General features: G+C 43.9%; 2 protein-coding genes across 3 annotated transcripts in view; both read left to right on the top strand.

The window, feature by feature from the left end:
• Window positions 1–8,504, top strand: part of LOC116982788 (estradiol 17-beta-dehydrogenase 2-like) — a 53,743-nt gene extending 45,239 nt beyond the window's left edge. The window contains exons 4-5 of one of the 2 annotated variants that reach the window (XM_033036236.1): window positions 4,083–4,220; window positions 5,561–8,504. In XM_033036236.1, coding sequence (XP_032892127.1) covers window positions 4,083–4,220; window positions 5,561–5,913 — 491 coding nt within the window. In that variant the 3' untranslated portion in view covers window positions 5,914–8,504. The remainder of the gene's footprint in view (window positions 1–4,082; window positions 4,221–5,560) is intronic. The other variant, XM_033036237.1, reaches the window with a different exon arrangement.
• Window positions 8,505–13,756: 5,252 nt separating this feature from the next.
• The window catches only part of hsd11b2 (hydroxysteroid 11-beta dehydrogenase 2), a 54,111-nt gene continuing 44,170 nt past the window's right edge, over window positions 13,757–23,697 (top strand). The window contains exon 1 of the mRNA XM_033036241.1: window positions 13,757–14,068. Within this exon, the coding sequence (XP_032892132.1) occupies window positions 14,044–14,068 (25 nt within the window). The 5' untranslated portion in view covers window positions 13,757–14,043. The remainder of the gene's footprint in view (window positions 14,069–23,697) is intronic.

A 23,697-nucleotide genomic window follows, 5' to 3' on the forward strand; every position in this document is an offset into this window, starting at 1 on the left:
CATTACAGGAAGGATGTGGAGGTTTTGGAGATTGAACAGACTTGGATTGTTTTTTTTGGAGGTTGAGGGGAGCCTTGATAGAAGTATATAAAATTATGAGAGGAATGCATAGGGTGGACAGGCCAGGGTGGAATTGTCAAAGTCTAGAAGGCTCAGCTTTGAGGTCAAGGGGGCAATGTTTAAAGGAGATGTACGGGAAAAGGTTTTTACACAGAAGGCGGTGGGTTCCTGGAACAAATTGCCGGGGATGGTGGTGGAGGTAGATACTTCTTCTTATGCCCCCTTCAGTCATGGCTGACCACGGGTGTCTCCAGGGTGCTATTCCCTATACGGAGGACGCCTGTGCGTTACTTTGTTTAACGTGGGGAGACTGGTGCACAGACAGCCACCCCACAGTCCTTGACAGATCTGGGTCGGGATCCGGTGGCATAGAGTCCAAGACGACCAGGGACCCTTTTCTGCTGCAGCCTTCATCCGCCTTCCCAGCCGTTGTGACGCTCCACTAAGGTCCTCTGCCTGTTCCACCGTTGAGGTCTTGGTTGGATTGCTCTTTGTCAGAGACCTCCCCCTCAACCTTACCGCCAAGGGTGGCCCTACCAGGGACTAGCTCCAGACGGCATCGCTCTCAAGATCTCAGGTCCACACAAGCTTTTCCACCACGACAAGGTGACAATCAACGGAAGCAGCTAGGACTTTAGCTTTTAAAAGGCTTTTAGGTAGGCACATGGAAATGCGGGGAATGGAGAAATATGGAACATACGCAGGCAGGTGAGATTTGTTTAGCTTCAGGTTGAGCACAAGGGTCTGTTGCTGTGCTGTCCTGTCCTGTGTTCAACATCCATTCTAAGTTGTGAATCTGAGACCAAATTTTAGTTTAGTTTAGTTTAGAGGTACAGCGTGGAAACAGGCACTTTGGACCACTAAGTCTGCGCCGACCAGTGATCCCCGCACACTGACACTATCCTGCACACACTAGGGACAATTTACAATTTTACCAAGCCAATTAGCCTACAAAACTGTATGTCTTTGGAACGTGGGAGGAAACCGGAACACCCGGAGAAATCCCACGCAGGTCACGTGGAGAACATACAAATTCCGTACAGACAGCACTCGTATTCGGGATCGAACCCGGTTCTCATGCACTATAAGGCAGTAACTCTACCACTACACAACCGTGTCACCCAAATCTCTGGATATTTCAAAACAGAACTATTTTGATAGGAGAAAGCTCACTAAATTTGGCAAACTGTCAACTTATGACTTTTCATCATTTTGTATCAATATGTTTTATTTCTGTTGTAATTTGTTTCTAAGTCATTCATCACTTTTGTACTTCAACATTAGAGCATAAATTTCAGTTATTCTTGCAGCCATAAAATTCATAAACAGAACACGATTGGATTTGACAGCTGGTTTACAGCTAGCCTGCAATGACAGTTCTTGCCTAGGGCACTTCCTGACGTTTTGGCTGCTGCTAATGTAAAACTACTGAAGCTGATTTGGAATACATGAGTATCCATCTGCTTCCACGCACTGTGCCCTTCTCACCAGCCCCAGGACTCGAAATTAATGGTTGCCCGGGTGCCAATGGCCACCTAACGTCTGGCCGGGCAACCTAAAAGTTGTGTCATTTTGCCCGGCTTGGCAAGCACCCGGGACACCTGCTGTTCAACTCTGAGCGGGTCCCCCCTCTCTATCTCTCTCTGTCACTCTCCGCCTCTGCCCGCCACTCGTATCTGTCTCCGTGTCCGGGCCGCCGGGTCTCCGCTCTCCGCTCGCTCCTTATCCCCCGGCACGGCCGACCGCCTTGCACTTGTGCACAACCACGGCCAGCACATCATCGACCGCCCTGCACATGCGCACTGCCACGGCAACTGGTCGGCACTGGGCACTTTCTCCCTTGCTTTGAATTGTGGGAGATCTGGCCGCCATTGCTGTCTGGTCGCCGCCTCGCCACGACCGCTGAATCAACACAGAATCACTCCCTGGAGCTGGACTAACACCCTGGAGTAACTCTTGCTTCTGGTTTCCTGGTCCTCCAAAAATATTCTAAATGGAATTTAAACTGGAGGTGGTGGAGGATCCATCACCAAACTCCAATCTCTGAACAATAACAGCCTATTGCATTTTATCTGTTTATTTATTGTGTATATATATGATCTATGGTATATAAACACACTGAACTTTTATCTCCTGTTCTGTATTATGTCTACATATTCTGTTGTGCTGCAGCAAGCAAGAATTTCATTGTCCTATTTGGGACATGACAATAAAACTCGCTTGACTCTTGACTTGGACTTAAGCAAAAAAGGGTTCTTGGGGAAAAAGGAGCTACCTTAAATTTAGTTACGTCTGGTTGGGTAACTATGGTGGGGTGGAGAATATTCCATGCTTTAATTATGCGGGGGAACTCCATGGAGCAGCCAGCAACTCTGGATAGAAGAAATTGGGTGACGTTTCGGGTAGAGACCCATCTTTAGACTCCCTCTGGTTTTAGTGTTTTTAGTTTAATTTAAAGATACAACGTGAAAACAGGCCCTTCGGCCCACGCCGACCATCGATTACCAGTACACTAGTTCTATCCCACACATTAGCGACGCAATTCACGAGTCAAGAGTATTTTATTCTCACATCCCAGTTGAAACAATGAAATCCTTACTTGCAGCAGCACAACAGAATATGTAAACATAGTACTCTGTAAACAATGTTATAAACGAGAAAACAAAACGGTGTATACTTATATATGAATATATAACTATATAAATATCGATATATATATGTGTGTGTGTATATATAATATATATACGCACACACACACACACACACACACACACACACAATATCCCTCCTGAGATTAATAAAGTTCTATCTTATAGTATCGTGTGTGTAGGAAGGATCTGCAATTGCTGGTTTAAACTGAAGATAGACACAAAAAGCTGGAGTAACTCAACAGGTCAGACAGAATCTCTGGACAAAAGGAAAATATTACGTTTGGGGTTGGGTCTGAAATAGGTTCCTGCACACCTTTGGAATGTGGGAGGAAACAAGAGCACCCTCAGAAACCCCATGCGATCAAAGGGGAAAGGAGCAAACTCCATACAGACAGGACTCCTATTCAGGATCAATTCCAGGTCTCTGGCACTTATAGGCAGCAACTTTATGACCAATGTACTGCCCCATAGTCTGAACTGAATTAAAACATACAGTAGCTGTAAAGGGGGACAGAGCGTCACTTGAAGATTTAAGACTGAAAATGGATTTTTTCTTTTTTTTTATCAACGTATAATTTTTTGTGTGTTGGAAAATATAATATAGTGGCACAGCTGGTAGACTTGCTGCCTCACACGCCAGAGATCTGTGTTCGATCCTGTCCTCAGGCACTGTCTGTGTTGAATTTGCACATTCTCCCTGCAAGTGTGTACGTTTCCTCCCACATCCCAAAGACGCATTGGCTTTGTAGGTTAACTTGTCTCTGTAAAATTGCCCCGAATGTGTAGGAAGTGGGTGAGGAAAGTGGGATAACAGAACTTGTGTGAATGGGTGGTAGACAAAAATGTTGGAGAAACTCAGCGGGTGAGGCAGCATCTATGGAACGAAGGAAATAGGCGATGTTTTGGGTTGAGACCCTTCTTCAGACTGATGTGAGGGTGGGGGGGACGGAAAGAAGAAAGGAAGAGGTGGAGACAGTGGGCTGAGGGAGAGCTGGGAAGGGGAGGAGAAAGCAGGGACTACCTGAAATTGGAGAAGTCAATGTTCATACCGCTGGGGTGTAAATTGCCCAAGCAAAATATGAGATGCTGCTCCTCCAATTTATATGTGGATCATTGGCCTATTCATGGTTACACCAGGGTTGCCACCTAATGATGAGAATTGGACAAGACAGGTATATGGCCCCCATTATTGGACAGGGTTTTGTAGGTTAATCGGTAAAATTTTGAATTGTCACTGGTGTGTGTGTAGGATAGTGTTAGTGTATGGGGATCGATGGTCGGCGTGGACTTGGTGGGCCGAAGGGCCTGTTTCCGCGCTGTCTCTCTAACCTAAACTAAAGCCTACCTCAGTAATGATCTTATGGCCAACAGGGGAACTACCGTTTGGAAGAATGTCACCATATGGAACATCCAAAGCAGCACTGGAGTTTTTTTCAGATATTCTACGTCAAGAAATGAAACCATGGGGAGTACAAGTATCCATCATCCAACCAGGTGCCACCAAGACAGGTAAAATGCATTCCTGTTAATTAGTGTAACATACAAGGCTAACAGTAATGATTCATAAAGTCATATTATCCCAAGTGATGTGCAAAATTGTTACCAGCAAAAGAGATCGTCAAATCTTGATGTAGAAACAAGGAACTGCAGATGCTAGTTTATACCAAAGAGAGAGACAAAGTACTGGCGTAACTCAGCAGGTCAGGCAGCATCTCTGGAGAAAAAGGATAGGTGACGTTTTGGGTCAAGTGTCAGCGTACAAACTCCTTAAAGACAGCACCCGTCAATTGTTTTATTGAAGGATACAGCATTGAAACAGGCCCTTTAGCCCACTGAGTCCATGCCGGCCACTAATCAACTTGCCAGAAGCTCAAGCAGAAAGCACTTTCCCAAAGATTTTAAGTGAAAAATTACTGTTGTTTAGTTTAATTTAGAGACACAGCATGAAGCAGGCCCTTCGGCCCACCAGGTTCAGGCTGACCATCGATCTAGTTCCATGTGATCCCACTTTCTCATCGCTCCCTACACACTAGCAGCAATTTACAGAGGTCATTTAACTTACAAACTCATACAATTTGGGGATCTGGGAGGAAACCGGAACACCCGGAGGAAACCCACATGGTCACAGGGAGAACGTGCAAGCTTCAGACAGGTAGCATCTGAAGTCAGGATGGAATCCGGGTCTCGGGCGCTGTGAGTCAGCAACTCTACCAGCTGGACTACTGTGCCGATTAAGCACAGAGCTTTTATTTTATTTTTCACTACTTAATTGAAAAAATAGGGGCGGCACGGTGGCGTAGTGGTAGTGTTGTTGGCTTACAGTGCCAGGGAACCAGGTTAGATTCTGGCCATGGGAGCTGTCTGTATGGAGTTTATACGTTCTCCCTGTGACCACGTGGGTTTTCTCTGGGTGCTCCGGTTTCCTCCTATACTCCAAAGACGTACTGGTTGGTAGGTTAATTAACTTCTATAAATTGTAAATTGTCCCTGGAGTGTTGGATAGTGCTAGTATCCCTGGTTAATGTGGACTAGATGGGTCAAAGGGCCTGTTTCCACACTAAAGTCTAAATGTATGATTCCCACGATTTACTACCAGCTTGGTTGCTTCGGTTATTTTTGCTTGACTGTGAATATTTCTTTCAGATCTGATCATTGCTGCTTATTGATGGACATATAAGGTCTTTGTGACTTGATAGATCACCAATGAATAATAATAATAATAATAATAATAATAATAATAATAATAATAATAATAATAATAATAATAATAATAATTATAATAATATTATTATTATTATTATTATTATTATTATTATAAACGTAAACCTTTCTCACATTTTCTATTTCAGGACAAGTTGGGAATGTTGAATTTTGGGAGCAACAGTATGGGAAACTTGTGGACAACCTCTCACCAGCTCTTCTGCACGATTACGGAGAGGATTATTTTGCTGAGTTAAAGCAAACCATTATCACGTTAGGTCCTTTATTCCGACAGCACATGGAGCCAGTAATTGACACAATTGTCACAGCTCTATTAGTACAACATCCAAAGTCTCGGTACACCACTGAGTATATCATCGATGTGTTAAAAATCCTTTATTATTTCCTGCCTTCCTTCATGAGCGACGTTGTTCTTAATGAGATTTTTGTTGCACACAGACTTCTTCCGAAAGGTGTGCGACAGAGCAGTGCCAACCAGTAGGAATCTAACTTTGAACAACTGCTTATTGCTATGGTTTCACGTTACTAATTAATTCTCAGTACTTTTACATGCAGTATGAGTATTTGATGCTGAGCTGAATGTTAATGTAAATAAGTGTGGGTGGTAGGTATTGTAAGTCTATGTAAGAATATGTGCAAGACAAGGCCATAATGTTTCCACTAGCGGGAGAGTCCAGGACCAGAGATCATAGCCTTGGAATTAAAGGACGTTCCTTTAGGAAGGAGGTGAGGAGGAATTTCTTTAGTCAGAGGGTGGTGAACCTGTGGAATTCATTGCTACAGAAGGCTGTGGAAGCCAAATCAATTAATATTTTTAAGGCTGGGATAGATAGATAAATTATTGATCAGTAAGTGTGTCAGGGGATATGGGGAGAAGGCAGAAGAATGGGTTTAGGAAGGAGAGATAGATCAGCCATACGTGCGTAATAGGTGAAACAGATAAGGAGGAAAAAGAAAGATCCAGAAGGGGGAGGAAGATGGTGAGGCTGGACACAGCTGCCGGAGGGCGACAAGCTGGGATACAAAAGCTATAGCAAAGCAGCTGTGCAGTGCTGTTTCCTCACAGCACCAGAGGCCCTGGTTCAATCATGACCCCGGGTGCCGTTTGTGTAGAGTTTGCACATTCTCCCTGTGACTGCGTGGGTTTCCTCTGGGTGATCCGGTTTCCTCCCACATCCCAAAAATAGGTTAATTGACCCCGGTAAATTGCTCCTAACGCGTATGGAAAAGATGCAAAAGTGTGATAACAAGTGTGATAAGTGTGAGCGAGTGATCACTAGTTGGCACCGACTCGGTGGGCCGAAGGGCTCGTTTCCGCAATGTATCTCTAAAGTCTAAAGTTAAATGGAAGTTTTCTGGAGATTCATGATAATGACATTGACAATTCATGAGAATCCTAGGTTTATGAGATTGCGATTTTTTGGTGATTTGGATTTTCTGGGGCTCTCAGTATCCGTCAGACAGCCACGAACCACAGGTTGTGCCACATGGCTCCGTAGTTACACAGCTGGGATATTCCGGGGATTTCTTTGGTCACGGACCGGGATTTACTTCTGGTCCCTGTGGTTCTGACATGTGAACAGTTGCTGCAATAATATTGTGAGCAGGAAAGCCGGGCCTTTAAGCACCCACTTTACTTTTCTCATCAGTGATCTCCAGTGGAATAATAGCTACAGTGAGCTGACCGGGTTTGCATTGTTAACTTTGGAACCGAGATTGCTGGAGGTGTGAGAGGAGCCCACAAGGACATGGATCTTTGCTGGATAGGTCTGGTTTTGCAGTTGTAATGAGCCAGAGGGTACCCCAGTCATGCCATGCCACCATAATGCAAATGAACCAAGATCTTCAAAGGAGTGAGAGGCACCCTTGCAATCTGCTAGTGACTACATGTACAGTTCTCTTGAGGTTAATCCTTTTCTTTGCTAAACATAAAAGACGAAATCCAGGAAATATAAACCACTGAAACTATTTTCTCTCGGAAATATACTTTTGGATGATTTGACGTGCAGATTGACCTTGGTTTCTCTCCTGTGCTTTGATCGTTGGCTCCTGCCTTGCACCATGAACTGGCCTTTCCTGCAGGCCTCTCAGTAAAAATAAACAGGGATAAAAATCAACTTGTACATTAATCTTGCTTTGTGGTAATGACTTAGTCTCACTCGAAAGCAACCCTTTGAAAGTATCCTTTCATGCCATATGTGATTAGAATCAAGTTGGCTGCATAGTACAACATGTTTATTGACACAACATTCAAAATGTTCTGTTTTAGAAGAAAAATAGACAGATATTCAAAGGCTAAGTGTAAATGCTTGGAGAATTCTCTTAACTTTGTCAACTCCTTTGTTTTACAATTTGATGTGTGCAGACAGCTTTTTAGTTGGAGAACCAAGCTCATGAGCCGCAAAGTACATGCTGTTTTGTGAATTTATCTGCAGCCCATTGAACTCGCTGCAGAAGTGAGGCAGATGAGTTGAGGCAAATACAGAAGTTAAATAGAGCGAGTTCAGTAGACGGAACAGGAGGAGCACGGCAGGGAATGATGGTTTAAACTTCATTTATTTCAATGACAGGCAGATGAGGTCAGGGCATGGAATGGAATGTAGTACAAGGATATTAAAGCTATTGCAGAAACATCACTGAAGGAGGGATAGAACTGAAGGCTTCATGTTCCAGGGTACAAAGGCTGCGGGAGGGATAGATGTGAAGGTTAGACGTGGGCAGCACGGTGGAGCAGCGGTAGAGTTGCTGCCTTACAATTAACCTACAAACCTGTACGTCTTTGGAGTGTGGGAGGAAATTGGAGAGCCCAGAGAAACCCATGCAGGTCACGGGGAGAACGTACTAACTCCGTACAGAAAAGCACCCATAGTCAGGATCGAACACCCGGGTCTCTGGCACTTTGCCTTGTGTAATTTATGTGCGATTTATGTTTGTGTATGTTGTCTAAGTCTAGGTGCCTTTGATGCTGCTGTAATGTACTTGTGCCTCAACGTAATTGTGCAAATGACAATAAACTTGACTTGACTGTAATGCTAAATGACTACTTAATAAAATTAATGCAATTTATTGTCTGAAAATTACTTAAATTATTTTGGGCACATAGAAATTACATTCAGTGCTTCAGTATCTTTAGACTAGAGATACAGCATGGAAACAGGCCCTTCAGCCCACCAAGACCGTGCCAACCAGCGATCACCCCGTACACTAGCACCATCCTACACACTAGGGACAAATCTTCATCGGGTGGCGCAGCAGTGGCTGCCTCGCCAACCGTCTGTCTGTCCCTTCCTTCTTTGTCGTTTTTTTTTTAGTATGTGTTAAATGTATGTTTTAGTGTTCTTTAGCTTGTTTTATGGGGGGGTGGGGGAAACTTTTTTTAATCTCTTACCTCGACGGAGATGCGATTTTTTTCCGTATCGTATATCAGTCCGCACTGCGGCCTAACATAGTGGAGTTGGCAGCCTTTGCTGGAGACCAACTTTGGGGAGCCTGCATGACTTAACATCGTGGAGCTGGTGGTCCCTGTCGGGGATCGACCTTGGAGCTCCAGCCGCGGGAGCCTGCAGACTTTAACGTCGTGGAGCTCGCAGTCCCTTTTTAGAGACCGACTTTGGGAGCTCCAACCGCAGGAGCTTCGATCGCCTCAACGCGGGAGCTTCGATCGCCCTGACTGTGGATGGTTCGACTGCCCCGACCGTAGGAGAATAATGAAGGAAAAAGATTAGACTTTATTGCCTTCCATCACAGTGAGGAATGTGGGGAATTCCATGTGGTGGATGTTTATGTTCACGTTTATGTAGTTGTGTGTCTTGTCACTTTTTTTTTAGTATGGCTTCATGATAATTCGAGTTTCACTGTACCTTAATTGGTACGTGTGACAATAAACTGACCTTTGGATCTTTGAATTTACAATTTCCAGAAGCTAATTAACCTACAAACCTGTACGTCTTTGTACATACGTATATAAGTGGAAACCGGAGCACCCAGAGAAAACCTACACTGGTCACAGAGAAAACGTACAATCTCCGTACAGACAGCACCCGTGGTCAGGATTGAACTCGGGTCCCTGGCGCGGTAAGGCAGCAACTCTACCACTGTGCCACTGTGCCGCCCTTAGTTAATAACGACTTTGTAAAAGAAGATTAACAAGAGCGGGGAAAAGGCTACTCATAATATCAGACACTTTTTTTGTGGTGGTAAATATCACTGACATCTCCCAGCACCACACCTTTATTGATGATACAAATATCTCTGGCTATGGACCCATAGTGTCTTCCCCAGCTTCTCACTGTGTCCTGGATACATTTAATCAGATCCCGAAGATTTAGAGTCATACAGTATGAAGACAGGTATCATTTCAGCACCTAACCACACAAAGTACTGGAGTAACTCAGCGCGTCAGGCAGCATCTCTGGAGAACATGGATAGGTGACGTTTCAGATCGAGACCCTTCTTCAGACTGAAAGTAAGGAGGTGGTAGGGGAAGAACTGGAGACAAGAAAAGACCAGGAGAAATCAGGGCCAGCAATAGATGACCACACGCAGGATGGTTCCTTGGGAGGCCCATTGTTGGCCAGGGACGGTGTGAGCTCAAGAGCGATACATTGTTGCAAACTGTGGAACTGGTTAAACGGAGGAAGTGGGGACGGGAGTGTTAGTAGAAGTTACTTAAAGTTATGCCCCTGTCCCACTTAGGAAACCGGAACGGAAACCTCTGGAGTCTTTGCGCCCCACCCAAGGTTTCCATGCAGTTCCCGGAGGTTTGTGTCAGTCTCCCTACCTGCTTCCACTACCTGCAACCTCCGGCAACCACCTGCAACCTCCGGGAACCGCACGGAAACCTTGGGTGGGGCGCAAAGTCTCCAGAGGTTTCCGTTCGGGTTTCCTAAGTGTGACAGGGGCATTAGAGAATACAACGTTGTAAGCTACCCAAGCAAAATATGAGGTGCTGTTCCTCCAATTTGCGCGTGGCTTCACTCTGGTTTGTACATGTTTGGGTCTTCAGTTGGAGATGGCACGATTCACAGCTGGAGTTGGCAAGATGCAGTTGTGGGAAAGTTGCAATGCTGGCGTTTTTGGTACACTGACCCATTATTGAATTTGACACTAATCCCATTCTGGGTACTCCTCAAAAAACGGTGGAAAAAACAAAAATTAAATTTGGAACAGCGTATGAGTATTTTACGCTCAAGCGTGCTGAAATTGAACTGGTCGGCTTTCCAGAGGGATCAAGCCCAATTGAATACACCTTCTGTGGATTCACTGTGCAGCAAAGGAAAAAGTGGTCAGTGTTGAAACAATGCAATAACAAAATGTAAGGTTTTCACAAGATCTGTCAGGCTGAGATGCAGACCATCAATAATATATTGTACCAAGCCATTCCAGTATTTGGATCAGGGATTCAGTTATCAATTTCTTATAACCACTGCAGGTTGAACTCTTGCGAAGCTACCTGTGAGGGTTTATTAAGTTGCATTTGGGCTACACTAGACTACTTTGTCACAGGGCTAACAACCTTTTCTCGTAAAACAAACATGTTACGGAAAAAGCAACTGAAGGAATCAACACTACTGGGCGTGATGGACTTCCAGGGCTATCGACAGATGCTAGGATGAATGTCAATGGTGAAAGAAGAGAACCAGACAGCATCCCAAGAATAGCCCTGCACTGGACACCGGAAGGGAAAAGGAAAAGAGGGAGACCCAAAACCACCTGGCATCAAACTGTAGTGGAGGAAATGAAAACAACGGACCTGACCTGGGGTAGTGTCCAAAAGCTAGCCCAGAACAAACAGGAGAGGAGGACCTTTGTTGCTGCACTACATGCCCTAATAGGCAGTAAGTAAGTAAGTAGGTACACTACTTTGTGGACGGCTCAGTGGCGCAGCGGTAGATTTGCTGCCTTACAGCGCTAGAGACCCGGGATTGCTCCAGACTATAGGTGCGGTCTGCACGGAGTTTGCACGTTCTCCCTGTGACCGCGTGGATTTCCTCCAGGTGCTCCGTTTTCCTCCCACATTGCAAAGACGTGCAGGTTTGTAGGTTAATTGGCTTTCTGTAAATTGTCCCTAGTCAGTAGGATAGAACTAGTGTACAGGCGAACGTTGGCTGGCACGGACTTGGTGAGCCGAAGGGCCTGCTTCCTCACTATATCTGTAAACTAAACTAAAACCTGATCTATGGTGTGTGTCGGTTGTAATGAATAGACTGTGGAAAGGATCAAATGAATTGTATTTGTTTTATAGGATGCTTAGAGAAGCACCTCTCTACCTGTCGGTCTATTTTAGCCTATATGAATACCATTTCTCTCTTTTACTGTACTGGGATGAGAATCCTCCTTGTGGTTTCAGCCTCCAGATCTGGCTGCTCTTCCACTAACACTGGGTGCTATCTTCAATTCACACTTCAATACAGTTTCCACAAACAACATAGAAAAGTAGAGCACAGGAACAGGTTCTTTGGCCCACAATGTCTGTGCCGAACACGATGCCAATATAAACTAACGTCATCTGCCTGCACGTGATCCACATCTCTCCATTCCCTGTGTCTACTGGGCACATATTGCATGGTGTCTCCAGAGTATTAAAGGTAGCGGAATGCGATTTTGAAGCATTCTAAAGATCTATTTTCCAGGAATTTTCGTGTCGATGCAGCTGGTGCATTTGGCAAGTGCAGAAAGCAGCAAGATAAATAAATAGAGCCTTAATCTCCCAAGATCCTTGTTGATGGCAGTACATCCCACTGGGAGCTCAAACAGTGTAGATTCCTTCAGAAAGGAGCCACGCATGGTTCCTGGAAACACAGCGTTGACCATCCGGAAACTCTTCATGTTGAGGCGCATGAGAGCTCTCCAGTTCATAGTAAGGTTCAGTTTACTATATGGAGCCTTATGATCACATGAGTTCACTCAAAACCAAATGGGATCAGGTAGCGCTGATAATAGCTCTGCCTGAGGTTTGCAGATCAGTAAGGCATTAACTGACTGGTGGCAGTTTCAACACAGAGAGTAGGTAAGGGCATTAGACGGACGCTGTTGATGTCTAAAGAGCACAGAATTAGAAAACGCAGATTGCCATAATTTATAAGGTATAGTTTAGTTTATTATTGTCACGTGTACCGAGGATTAGTGAAAAGCTTTTTGTTGCATGCTAACCATTCAGCGAAAAGACTATGCATGATTACCATCAAGCTGACTGCCGAGTACAGATACAGGATAAAGGGTAAAACATTTAGTGCAAGATAAAGTCCAATAAAGTCCGATTAAAGGTAATTCAAAGGTATCCAATGTGGTAGATGGGAGAACTGGGCCACTTTCTAAGATAGACACAAATTCCTGAACTAACTCAACGGGACAGGCAGCATCTCTGGAGAAAAGGAATAGGCGACATTTCGGGTCGAGACCCTTCTAGACCTCGGACTTTATTGGACTTTAAATAGAAAGTTTAAATAGAAACTAGACTACTTTCTAGTCAGTGAGAGGACGGTTCAGTTGGACAGTTCTATTGAGTTGTTTGGGAGATACTCAGTGAGGAATTTGACATGAAACTAGTGTTTAACAGGCATTAAATAAAAGTCATATATTATTGTAGTAGGCAACCACTTGTTAAATAGAAGCTTTTCAGCTGTGCCAACTTCTGCCCTCGTAAGATTGTGCTCATCTTAAATTGGCACCAAATTTCAATCACCCATCCTCCCCTGGACTCACTGACCTTGTGGCAACTTATTGCTGAACACCCCGATTTTAAAATCTTCAACCTTGTGTTCAAAGCCCACTTGGCTATTGGCTCCTCCCACTCATCAAACTTCCTAAATCCTGCAAACTGTCCACAAAACTGCAATCCTCGCAACAGTTTGATGCTTTTCTCATCTGACTATTGACCACGACATTGGTCTCTTTGCCCCAAACTCCAGAATTCCCTCCCCAAACCTCTCCTCCCTATTCACCTCAGTGTAAACATTTGGTCATTTATCCCTACATGACCTTTTCTGGCCCAATGTCTTTAATTATGCTGTCAAATTTACTCCAGGGTTTTAGCGAGGGTTTGTTCAGTAATCAGACACCTTGGCTTAAAGTATGTCTGTAGAAAGCCCTCAGTGAAAGTGTGTTAGTGATTCTGTAAAATACAACGCGATGGAATTATAAGGATTCGTTTGAGACTGTTCATTGACTTTAATGAAATCTTTACAATACACATTAAACATTTAAGGAATATTAAAAAATACATATATACTTTTATATTAAACCATAAAAAGTAAGTAGTAACAACAGATAAAGTGCAGACTTTGAACCCAAGAGAGTCTCTCTTCAGTTTATTAATTGTTACCTCCCTTGATAATACATCCTATTTTGCCAGTATGGTTTAGTCAAGAACTGAATGTTCTTTGGCCCTCAATACTTGGCTTCGTTACAGATGCTGAATCCTTGATCCCCCCTTGCAATCCCAGAGTGGTGCCAAGTCATTTTAGAATGTCCAACTGTTTGCACATTACTGATTAACTCTGGGAGTTTGCAGTTAAAATCTTGTGCTTGCTGTCAACGAGCTGAAACTATAGAACAGAACATATTTCTTTTGACATTGACGGGGTCTTCTGTGGGGCCTCGCCATACAAGGATGCCTTTAGTTCTCCAGTGTCCAGGTTAGTGCCATGTAAAAAACACTCACGGCCATTCTTCAACATGGCCCGCACATACCTTGTAAGCAACTCGTGATACATTAGTTGCCTGATCCGATTTGTTGTCCTTTTTCGGTACGCTTTATTCCCCTGTATTCAGGCAAACAGGACTCAGTCTTACGCTATTCTTGATTATTGTACCTTTGTCACCTTTCATTTCTGAAGATTACCTGAGTAGATTAACCTGCTATGATAGGATTGAGTGTTCACTACAATTGGAAATATTAAAACTACAAAAAAAAAAAAAAAATTTTAAATAATAACATTATTTTCGCCAAAAAAACCCAGAGAACTGGAAATGCTCAAAAGGTCAGGTAGCACCAAGAAAAGAAAAATCCAGTGATAAATTTTAGATAGAAGACCCTTCATCAGAACGTCCGACTTCTATCTGCCTCACCTACCGAGTGCATTCAGTATTTCTGTTTGTGTTTTATATTTCAGAATCTGAGATGTTTTGGTTTTCTTGAATTAGCCTGTTGTTGCCAAAATCTGTAGTTTAGGCTCCAGTTGTCATCTGGGGAAAAAAAGCTTCAGTAAATTCGATGCACTGATAGACGAATAGTTAGCATAACTCATCGCATTCCAAATGATATGACTTTGTTCCCCATCAGGGGCCGGTACCAGGCAGGGGGGAGGGTTCTTCTCCACAGCAGAAAAGGAAAACATACCATCCAGTCTATTGCTCTCGGACTTGTGCTCAGTCCAATCTCTTGCTAATAACTTACCAATCCAACTGCAGGAGTTACCAAAGAGTGAAAGTGGAACTCTTTCCAATGGATCAGGTTTATTTAACAATTGAAATAACAGCTTGTTCTACCCTTGAAGAAGAGTTGCAAATTCTGCTTCATATCATTGCAGTAGTAGAATGTTTTCCCAACACACCACCGGTGCTTTTCACCAATTTCCCGCTTCTCTACGTCACCCCAACGTTTCTGAGCCATCGTACTTAATGTTAATTCAGTACTCCATCTACTGGCCTTTTCATTTAGTGCCTGTTGCTCAAGATAGGAATGGACCTCTGCAACATTGCATCTCAGGAAGTGCTCTTATTCACTAAGTTGCTGTTACCTTCCCAGTGTTTACTAAAAAAGTCATACAGTGTGAAAACAGGCCCATGGACCCAACCTGTCCACACAGGCCAACATGTATCAACTAAACTAGTCCCATCTGCCTGCATTTGGCACATATCCCTCTAAACCTACCCTATCCATGTACAGTTGTTTAAGAAGGAACTGCAGATACTGGAAAAATCGAAGGTAGATAAAAATGCTGGAGAAATTCAGCGGGTGTGGCAGCATCTATGGAGCGAAGGAACAGGTAAATCGGGTCTCGACCCAAAACGTCACCTATTCCTTCGCTCCATAGATGCTGCCTCACCCGCTGAGTTTCTCCAGCATTTTTATCTACTATCCATGTACAGTATAATTTCTGGTTGAAAAATTACTTTCTGTGTAACAAAGCTCCTTTGAATCCTTGAGTTTATTACTGACTACTTTATGCACTCTAGACACAAAAAGCTGGAGAAACTCAGCGGGTCAGGCAGCACTTCTGGAGAAAACTATATTTTCTCGCATATATTCTCCTACATATTTTATGCACTAGTTTGGTTCTCTTCCACTGGTAGAAATATATTTTCCACCTCTATTGTATTGACATACAATATGTACATTTCTTCAGCCTACGTCCTTCCTAAGGTACTTTGTGGATGTTTTCTAATGAGGAGTGTAATGAATCTATAAAATGAAGGTAGACTCAAAATGCTGGAGTAATTCAGTGGGACAAGGAGCATCTCTGGAGAGAATGAATGGGTGACGTTTCGGGTCGAGACCGTTCAGTCTGATGTAGGGCCTCAACCCAAAACGTCACCCAAAAGGTTGAACAGGTTAGGGCTTTATTCTTTGGAGCGCAGAAGGTTAAGGGGGGACTTGATAGAGGTCTTTAAAATGATGAGAGGGATAGACAGAGTTGACGTGGATAAGCTTTTCCCACTGAGAGTAGGGAAGATTCAAACAAGGGGACATGACTTGAGAATTAAGGGACAGAAGTTTAGGGGTAACATGAGGGGGAACTTCTTTACTCAGAGAGTGGTGGCTATGTGGAATGAGCTTCCTGTGAAGGTGGTGGAGGCAGGTTCGTTTTTATCATTTAAAAATAAATTGGATAGCTATATGGACGGGAAAGGAATGGAGGGTTATGGTCTGAGCGCAGGTATATGGGACTAGGGGAGAATACGTGTTCGGCACGGACTAGAAGGGTCGAGATGGCCTGTTTCCGTGCTGTAATTGTTATATGGTTATATGGTCACCTATTCCTTTTCTCCAGACATGCTGCCTGACCCGCTGAGTTACTCCAGCATTTTGTGTCTATCCTTATGCAGTTTGTTGCATCCATTCTGTGCAATTATTAATAAAGATTTAAGTATGTACATAACAACATTGTTAGTTTAGCATACTGGCCAATTACACGGTCAGTAGGCTTCCAGCAGTACTGAAGTAGCTTGGCAAAAACTCTATGAAACACAGGGGAAAGGGGTTTTTGAAAAGTTGAAGCTACACAGGAAAGCTATTCAAAGGTCTCCCTGTTGCTAAACATTTTAACTCCCCCTCCCATTCCCCTGCTGACCTGGGCCTCCTCCAATGTCAGGGTGGGACCCAACACAAATTGGAGGAACAGCACCTCATATTTCGCACAGACAGCTTACACCCCAGTGGTATGAACATTGACTTCTCTTACTTCAAGTAACCCTTGCTTTCCATCTCTCTCTCCATCCCTCCCCCATCCTAGTCTGACTGTCCTCCTGATTAAATTTTAATTTTATCTCTGTATGCTTCGTTGTCAACTTCCCCAATCAAACAATGATCTATTCTACATTTTCCTTGAACTTCGTCCCCCTTTGATGTCTTGTTTTCACACCTTACATTTCCATATCTCTGTGTCTCCCTCACCCCTGACTCTCAGTCTGAAGAAGTGTCTCGACCCAAAACGTCACCCATTCCTTCCCTCCAGAGATGCTGCCTGTCCCGCTGAGTTACTCCAGCGTTTTTTGCCTATATTGCCTGCATCTGCAGCTCCTTCCCACATTATCAAATGAAGGGTTTGCTGTTTGGGAGTCAATTCAATATGAGCGTACCAAAGGGTTCAGTTCAGTTTGTGTCTTTTTTTTTCTGAAAGAGATCATGCAGAAGATTTTTTTTCAGTGTCAATTGTTGCCTAATTAGTTTAACAATCTCTATGGAGATAAAAAATCTTGCTCAAATCCATGTGTTGAAAATGTACAGCTGTTTATTTTAACTCAAGTAGGATGTGTTACTTAACCAAGGAACTCGATTCTCCCCTTTGGGAATTTCTTGAATGGAACTCCTCACAGTGCAGTTTATTGCAAAGGCGTGTTGTACTGTATGTTTAGCTGGGATTGACATATGGAAAACTGAATTTCTCTCACTTGTTTGGCATATGGAAATTTGAATTCTTTCCAAAGCCATTCTACACCTCAGGAAATATTTTACAGCTGATGAGATGGCAAAAGTAAATTGACTGAAATAGCAAAAAAAATGTGATGAATGTAGATTTGAAAAAAAAAACCTATAGATGCTGTGAAACTGAAATAAAAACAGAGAATGTTAATAATACTCAACAGGTCAGGCAGCATCTGTGATGAGAGGAACAGATATAATGCCTCTGTTCGATGACTCTTTAGCAGTGCCGGACAAGTGAGAACTAAAGGGGTCACAAGGAACTGCAGATCGTGGAATCAGGAGCAAAATACAAAGTGCTGGAGGAACTCAGCAGGTCAGGCAATAACTGTGGAGGAAGAAATGTGTGCTTTAAGATGTAGAGGGGGAAGGGGTGGGTGGTAAAAAGTGAAAATCTATTGAGGAAGAAGACATATTAAATCTTGGGAAGAGCTCAGCAAGTGGTATTGATGGAGAGAGGGACAGACTTAATGTTCTAGTTACGACTTTAAACTTTACACTTTAGAGATACAGTGTGGGAACAGGCCCTTTGGCCCACCGAGTCCGAGCCGACACTAGCAAAGATCAAACCTGGATCTCTGGCACTGTAAGGCAGCAACTGTACCGCTGCGCCACTGTAATGATTAAGTAATGATGAAGCAAGCCTCACAAGTGCAGTGATGTCCTACTCCACAGTTCATGGCACAGGTATATTTGGAGCAAACTCGCAACTTGAACCTCCCATGGTGAAAGTCTGTGCATGTCAGTATGTGTGAGCAGAAATATGAAAGACCCAAAAGGAACATCATGGGCTTCATGAATCTCAGGGCCAGTCCCATGTTTTCCCTTACTATGTTAGTTTTAGTGCAACTGAATTGTTCCGCACCAGTCGGTTTATAACAAGTATTCTCCGACTGGGATCCTACAGTAAGGTAGTGGGATTTGAGTAATACATGTAATGATCGTTCTTAATCATAGAGTCATAGAGAGTGGAAACAGGCCCTTTGGCCCAACCTGCCCACGTCGTCCAACATGTCCCATCTACACCAGTCCCACCTGCTTGCATTTAGCCCATATTCCTCTAAACCTGTCCTATCCATGTACCTGTCTAAATGTTTCTTAAATGTTGTGACAGTACTTGCCTCAACTACCTCCTCCGGCAGCTTGTTCCATATACCTACTGCCCTTTGTTGGGGTGGAAGATTGCAACCTTCACGTGGTCTGCCCTGTTTCGACGAATGCAATCAACCCGGCGTGCACAATCAAATAAGATCAAATAGAACAAGTTGTCCTACAACTTTAGGCTGTGCATGCCATACGCAAGAAGAAGAAGAAGAAGAAGAAGAAGAAGAAGACTGCCCTTTGTGTAAAAGCGTTGCCCCTCAGGTACCGCCCCCTCACCTTAAACCTATGTCCTTCTTCTGTTTGGTCTTTCAAGCAATTTCGTTCAGGAGGGAAGGAGAAAACGGTGGAAGAAAGCCATACTTAAAATGCACACAACGTTTAATTAAAATGTTAGATTCCCATATACTGACCAAATGGAAATGACAACACTGCTGCTGTGTGTACACTGAGCTAATTTTTGCCAGGATACATCTTTGAACATTTCAAAATGATAGCAATTTCTGACAGTCCAAAGCCGGCAGTGTAGCAACACTTCTGTTTGCTTCACTTTTCAGGCCTTGGCAGTTAATGATCTGCGGTACCAAGATTTTTATTTGTTTAGTTTGGAAATGCAGCGCAGAACCAGGCCCGTCAGCCCACCGAGTGCGTACTGACCAGCGATCCCCCTTACACTCACACTATTCTAGACACCTGGGACAATTTACGACGTGTATTAAAGCCAATTAACCTACAAACTTGTACATGGGAGGAAACCGGAGCTCCTGGAGAAAACCCATGTGGTCATGGGGAGAACGTACAAACTCCGTACAGACAGCACCTGTAGTCAGGATCGAACCCAGGTCTTTGGCAGTGTAAGGCAGCAACTCTACTGCTGTGCCACCGTGCCGCCCTGAATGAAATGCCCTAATTGCAATGAAATATTTACTTATGGATCTACGGGTGGGTGCTCCATTTATCGTCTGAAGGCAGTTTAAATGCAGAACTTGTGCCTGGCTACAATCAAGCAAAATGGAGAGAGACTTTCTGGAGTCAGATTCAGGTTTATACATTTGGAAAATTTTATTTCTGTGCCAAGTGGAAACTGCTTGTTACTTTTGAATAGTGAACCTCATTTGAAGGAGTTACATAGGTAGATTAAAATTTTGATTGTTATATCGGCTGCTGCAAAGGTTGAATAACTAGAAATTGATTTCTTAATCTTTAGAAATATGAAATTCTCCTCCCTCTGACATTGATTTATTAAGCAAACTTATTTAACCTAAGAATGTGTTTCTGAAGCTGTTTTTATTTATGGTTGAATGGCATTGTAAATGTCTGATATTTTACAGTATATGTTGGTTTTGCAGAGGCAATTATTCTGAATCACTTTGCCCAGTAAGATAATTGAAAAATATCTAACGTGTAGCTTGTGTATTGGAGAAATGGTGTTAAGATTAAGGGCTTCCTTTTCAACCACAATTTTAGATAGTAAATGAATTTCTCCACATATTAATCACAGAAACATGAGATGATTTAATCGAAAGATGGCCATTTGAGCTCATCGCACTGCCCCCACTCTTGTTATACTTACGTATATGGCATCAACCTACTAATTTTTTCTCTAATGTGTAGAAAGGAACTGCAGATGCTGGTTTACACCGAAGGTAGACACAAAATGTTGGTGTAACTCAGTGGGTCAGGCAACATCTCTGGAGAAAAGGAATAGGTGACATTTCGGGTCGAGACCCTTCTGCAGACTGAGAGTCGGGGGAGAGGGAAACGAGAGGTATGAAAAGGCTCAGAACAAATATTTGGTCATCGGTGCCGGCTCTGACTAGTTCTGACCCTTTTCACAGCTGTAGTTTCCCGCCAGAGATCCGGGTTCGAACCTGACTACTGGTGCTTGTCTGTACAGAGTTTGTACATTCTCCCCATGACCTCATATTTAAGACTACACCATTTATAGTAATCTGCTCCATGGTACGTTTTTGAGCCATTATTTACACTCACGACATGTTTCTCTTTGATGATCCCTTATTAACTGTCTTTGATGGTACTTTATCACGCTTTGATGGTTTAATGGTTTAATGGTTCAATCGTACTTTATTTGTCACAGTGAAATTCATTTTCGTGTACAGTTTGGTACAAGTATCACTATTCTTAGATAAGTATCTCAGATACAGTACCAGTGTATTGAATTGAATTTTGAATTGATTTTATTAGGGACAGTGCATATTAATAAAATATTTACATGTAATATGCAAGGTTGTAGCCAGTGGCTAATTTCCATCTTTAGTCCCACACAAGATAAACACATCCCAAACAAGGTAAAAACAAAAGACAAAAACAAAAACAAAACAAACAATATGGTTTAGCCTGCAGTCATAACATAGAATAAATAACAAACACTCAACACAGTTTAAAGTCCCAAAGTCATTGTCTCTTCCCTCCTTGCTTTCCCTCTGCGCTGAGGCAATCCAAGCCTCCGATGTTGTGACCCCGCGGGGTGATGGTAGGCAAGTCCCGCAGGCTGAATCCGAGCTCCGCAAACGGGCCGGTTCAAACTCCTCGGCCCGGGGCGGTCGAAGCTGCCAAAGCTGCCGTCCTCCAGTCCAGCGGACGCAGCTGTAGTTGCGGGAGCTCCGGAAAACAGAACTCGAGCTCCCGATGATGTCGTCCACTGGCCCACTGGCCCGCGGCCGAGCCTCCGAGGCTCCAAAGTCGGGTCGGAAGTTGTGCCGCACCGCAACCACAGCCCCGAAGTCGGCCAGGCTCGCGTTGGTAAGTCCTGGCTCAGTTCCACAGCCTCCACAGCCTCGAGGTCGGTCCCAGTTGGAGGCCGCCAGCTCCGCGATAGGCCTCAGCGCAGACGGACACGGAGACGGGGGATACGGCAGGAAAAGTCGCATCCCCCCGAAGGAAGAGCCAAAAAACACACCACACCCACCCCCCCCCCCCCACACACACACACAGCCAAACAAACCGAAACAAACCGCAAAAACAGGACAAAAGAAAACAAAAAACAGAAAAGACAAACGGACTGCAGGCGAGCCGCAGCTGCAAGGCACACTGAATCAGTATACAGAGTAGCCTGTTTTTGGATCCATTTGGAAGTCCCAGTTGTAAGTGCATGGTTCTTAACCTGACCATGAAGGCATGTTGTCCTGGCGGTGTTGCAGAGTCCGCCTGGCCTAGCGTAGCCGTGTTGTCCACCACTGCTTTATTCACTAGGGAAAGGGACAGAGAATTGGTAGAGAAACCTGCAATTTATTTGAACACTGGGTATTGAATTAGATGGGAGATTAATTGTACTAAGTGTGGCATGGATCAATAAGGTGTGCCCAACCCATTGACATAGACATCAGACCTGAGTGCGTCTGATTGCATGCTAACCTTTGCAACAGGCTGGTTGCCAAATCCAATAAATTAATAGCTCAGTGAGGGCAACTTTCAGACGTATCTGGAACTTTGAATGTGTTCTGAAATATTACAGCAAAGCGGCATTGAAGTGCGATGAGATAACTTGTAGATAAGAATTGAAATCCCATGGCTTCAAGGAATTCAGTGAATTCTGGCTAGTTCATCATCACTTTCAACCCCCTTGCTTTGTGATTGCCCCGAGGACCTTAAGGTTCAGGGTGAGGATCTCACGAGCAGTGGCCCACACAAGCGCAATACAAGTGACCATTGTGTTAGACACAGACTTTGGACTTTAGAGATATTGCATGGAAACAGGCCCTTCAGCTCACTGAGGCCATGCTGACCAGCAATCACCACATACACTAGCACTATCCTACACACTAGGAACAATTTACCATTTTTAACAAATTCAATTAACCTACAAACCTGGACATCTTTGGAGTGTGGGAGGAAACCGGAGCTCCCGGAGAAAACCCACGCAGTCACAGGGAGAAGGTACAAACTCTGTAAAGACAGCATCCATAGTCAGGATCAAACCTGGGTTCCTGGCACTGTAAGGCAGCAACTTTGCAGCTGTGCAACCATGCCGCCCAAACCTGACCATTATACTAAAACACCTATTTGCTTTACCATGAGACGAGCCTGAAACAGTTCGGGTGGCTGTTGTGGGATTCCTACAAGCACATGGGGCCATTATCTTCTTGTCTGTGACAAATAAGACCTCCCCAATTACCCATGGTAATTGTAAATGATGTGAAACTGAAATAAAGAACGTGAATGAACGGTAATTACGCATGGTCATTTTCATTCCAAAGGGCCATTATTCCCTAATAGCAAGGTTGATGTGAGGCCACAGAGAGATTGTTCTGCTTATGAGAGAATCATCTGCTTATGAGAACAAGACTGTGCTGTGTGGCACAGTGGCATATCAGCAGAGTTGCTGCCTTACAGCACCAGCGACCCAGGATCGATCCAGACTACGGGTGCTGTTTGCATGGAGTTTGTACGTTCTCCCTGTGACCACATGGGTTTTCTCCAGGTGCTCAGGTTTCCTCCCACATTCCAAAGACGTACAGGTTTGTAGGTTAATTGGCTTTGGTAAGTTGTAAAATTGTCCCTATGTTGGTTAGTGTATGGTCGGTGTGGACTTGGTGGGCCGAAGGGCCTGTTTCCACTGTATCTCTAAAGTCTAAATCTCAAGAGCTGCCAAATTTCTTGACAGCACCCAGCAGAGGCACCCTCACCAACCTCTCGCGATTCAGTGAGGATCACTTGGTTCATAGTCCATGGATTACTGGCGCAAAATAAAAGGTCAGAACACTAAATGAAGGATTGGTGGTTTCTGCACTTTTTTATGCGTGTGATGAAGCCTACTATAATGTATATCTGTGGCATTGTGATTTTCATCTACCTCTCAAATTATAATCATAGTGCCTTCAAAGCAGGTTTTCAGAATTCCATTCGAAGCCGCTTTCCCAGTAATCGTGGATCGCAGTTAGTCGGGCATGTAATGAATGTGCAAGAAAATTAAGCAGGCATTTACTTTGGTTGCCAATATTTCCTCGAAAGTTGTACTCCTTGTTCTCTCTCAACCCTGAGAGAAGACGATTTGTAATA

The sequence above is a fragment of the Amblyraja radiata genome, chromosome 17, assembly GCF_010909765.2.
Source record: "Amblyraja radiata isolate CabotCenter1 chromosome 17, sAmbRad1.1.pri, whole genome shotgun sequence".
NCBI lineage: Eukaryota > Metazoa > Chordata > Chondrichthyes > Rajiformes > Rajidae > Amblyraja > Amblyraja radiata.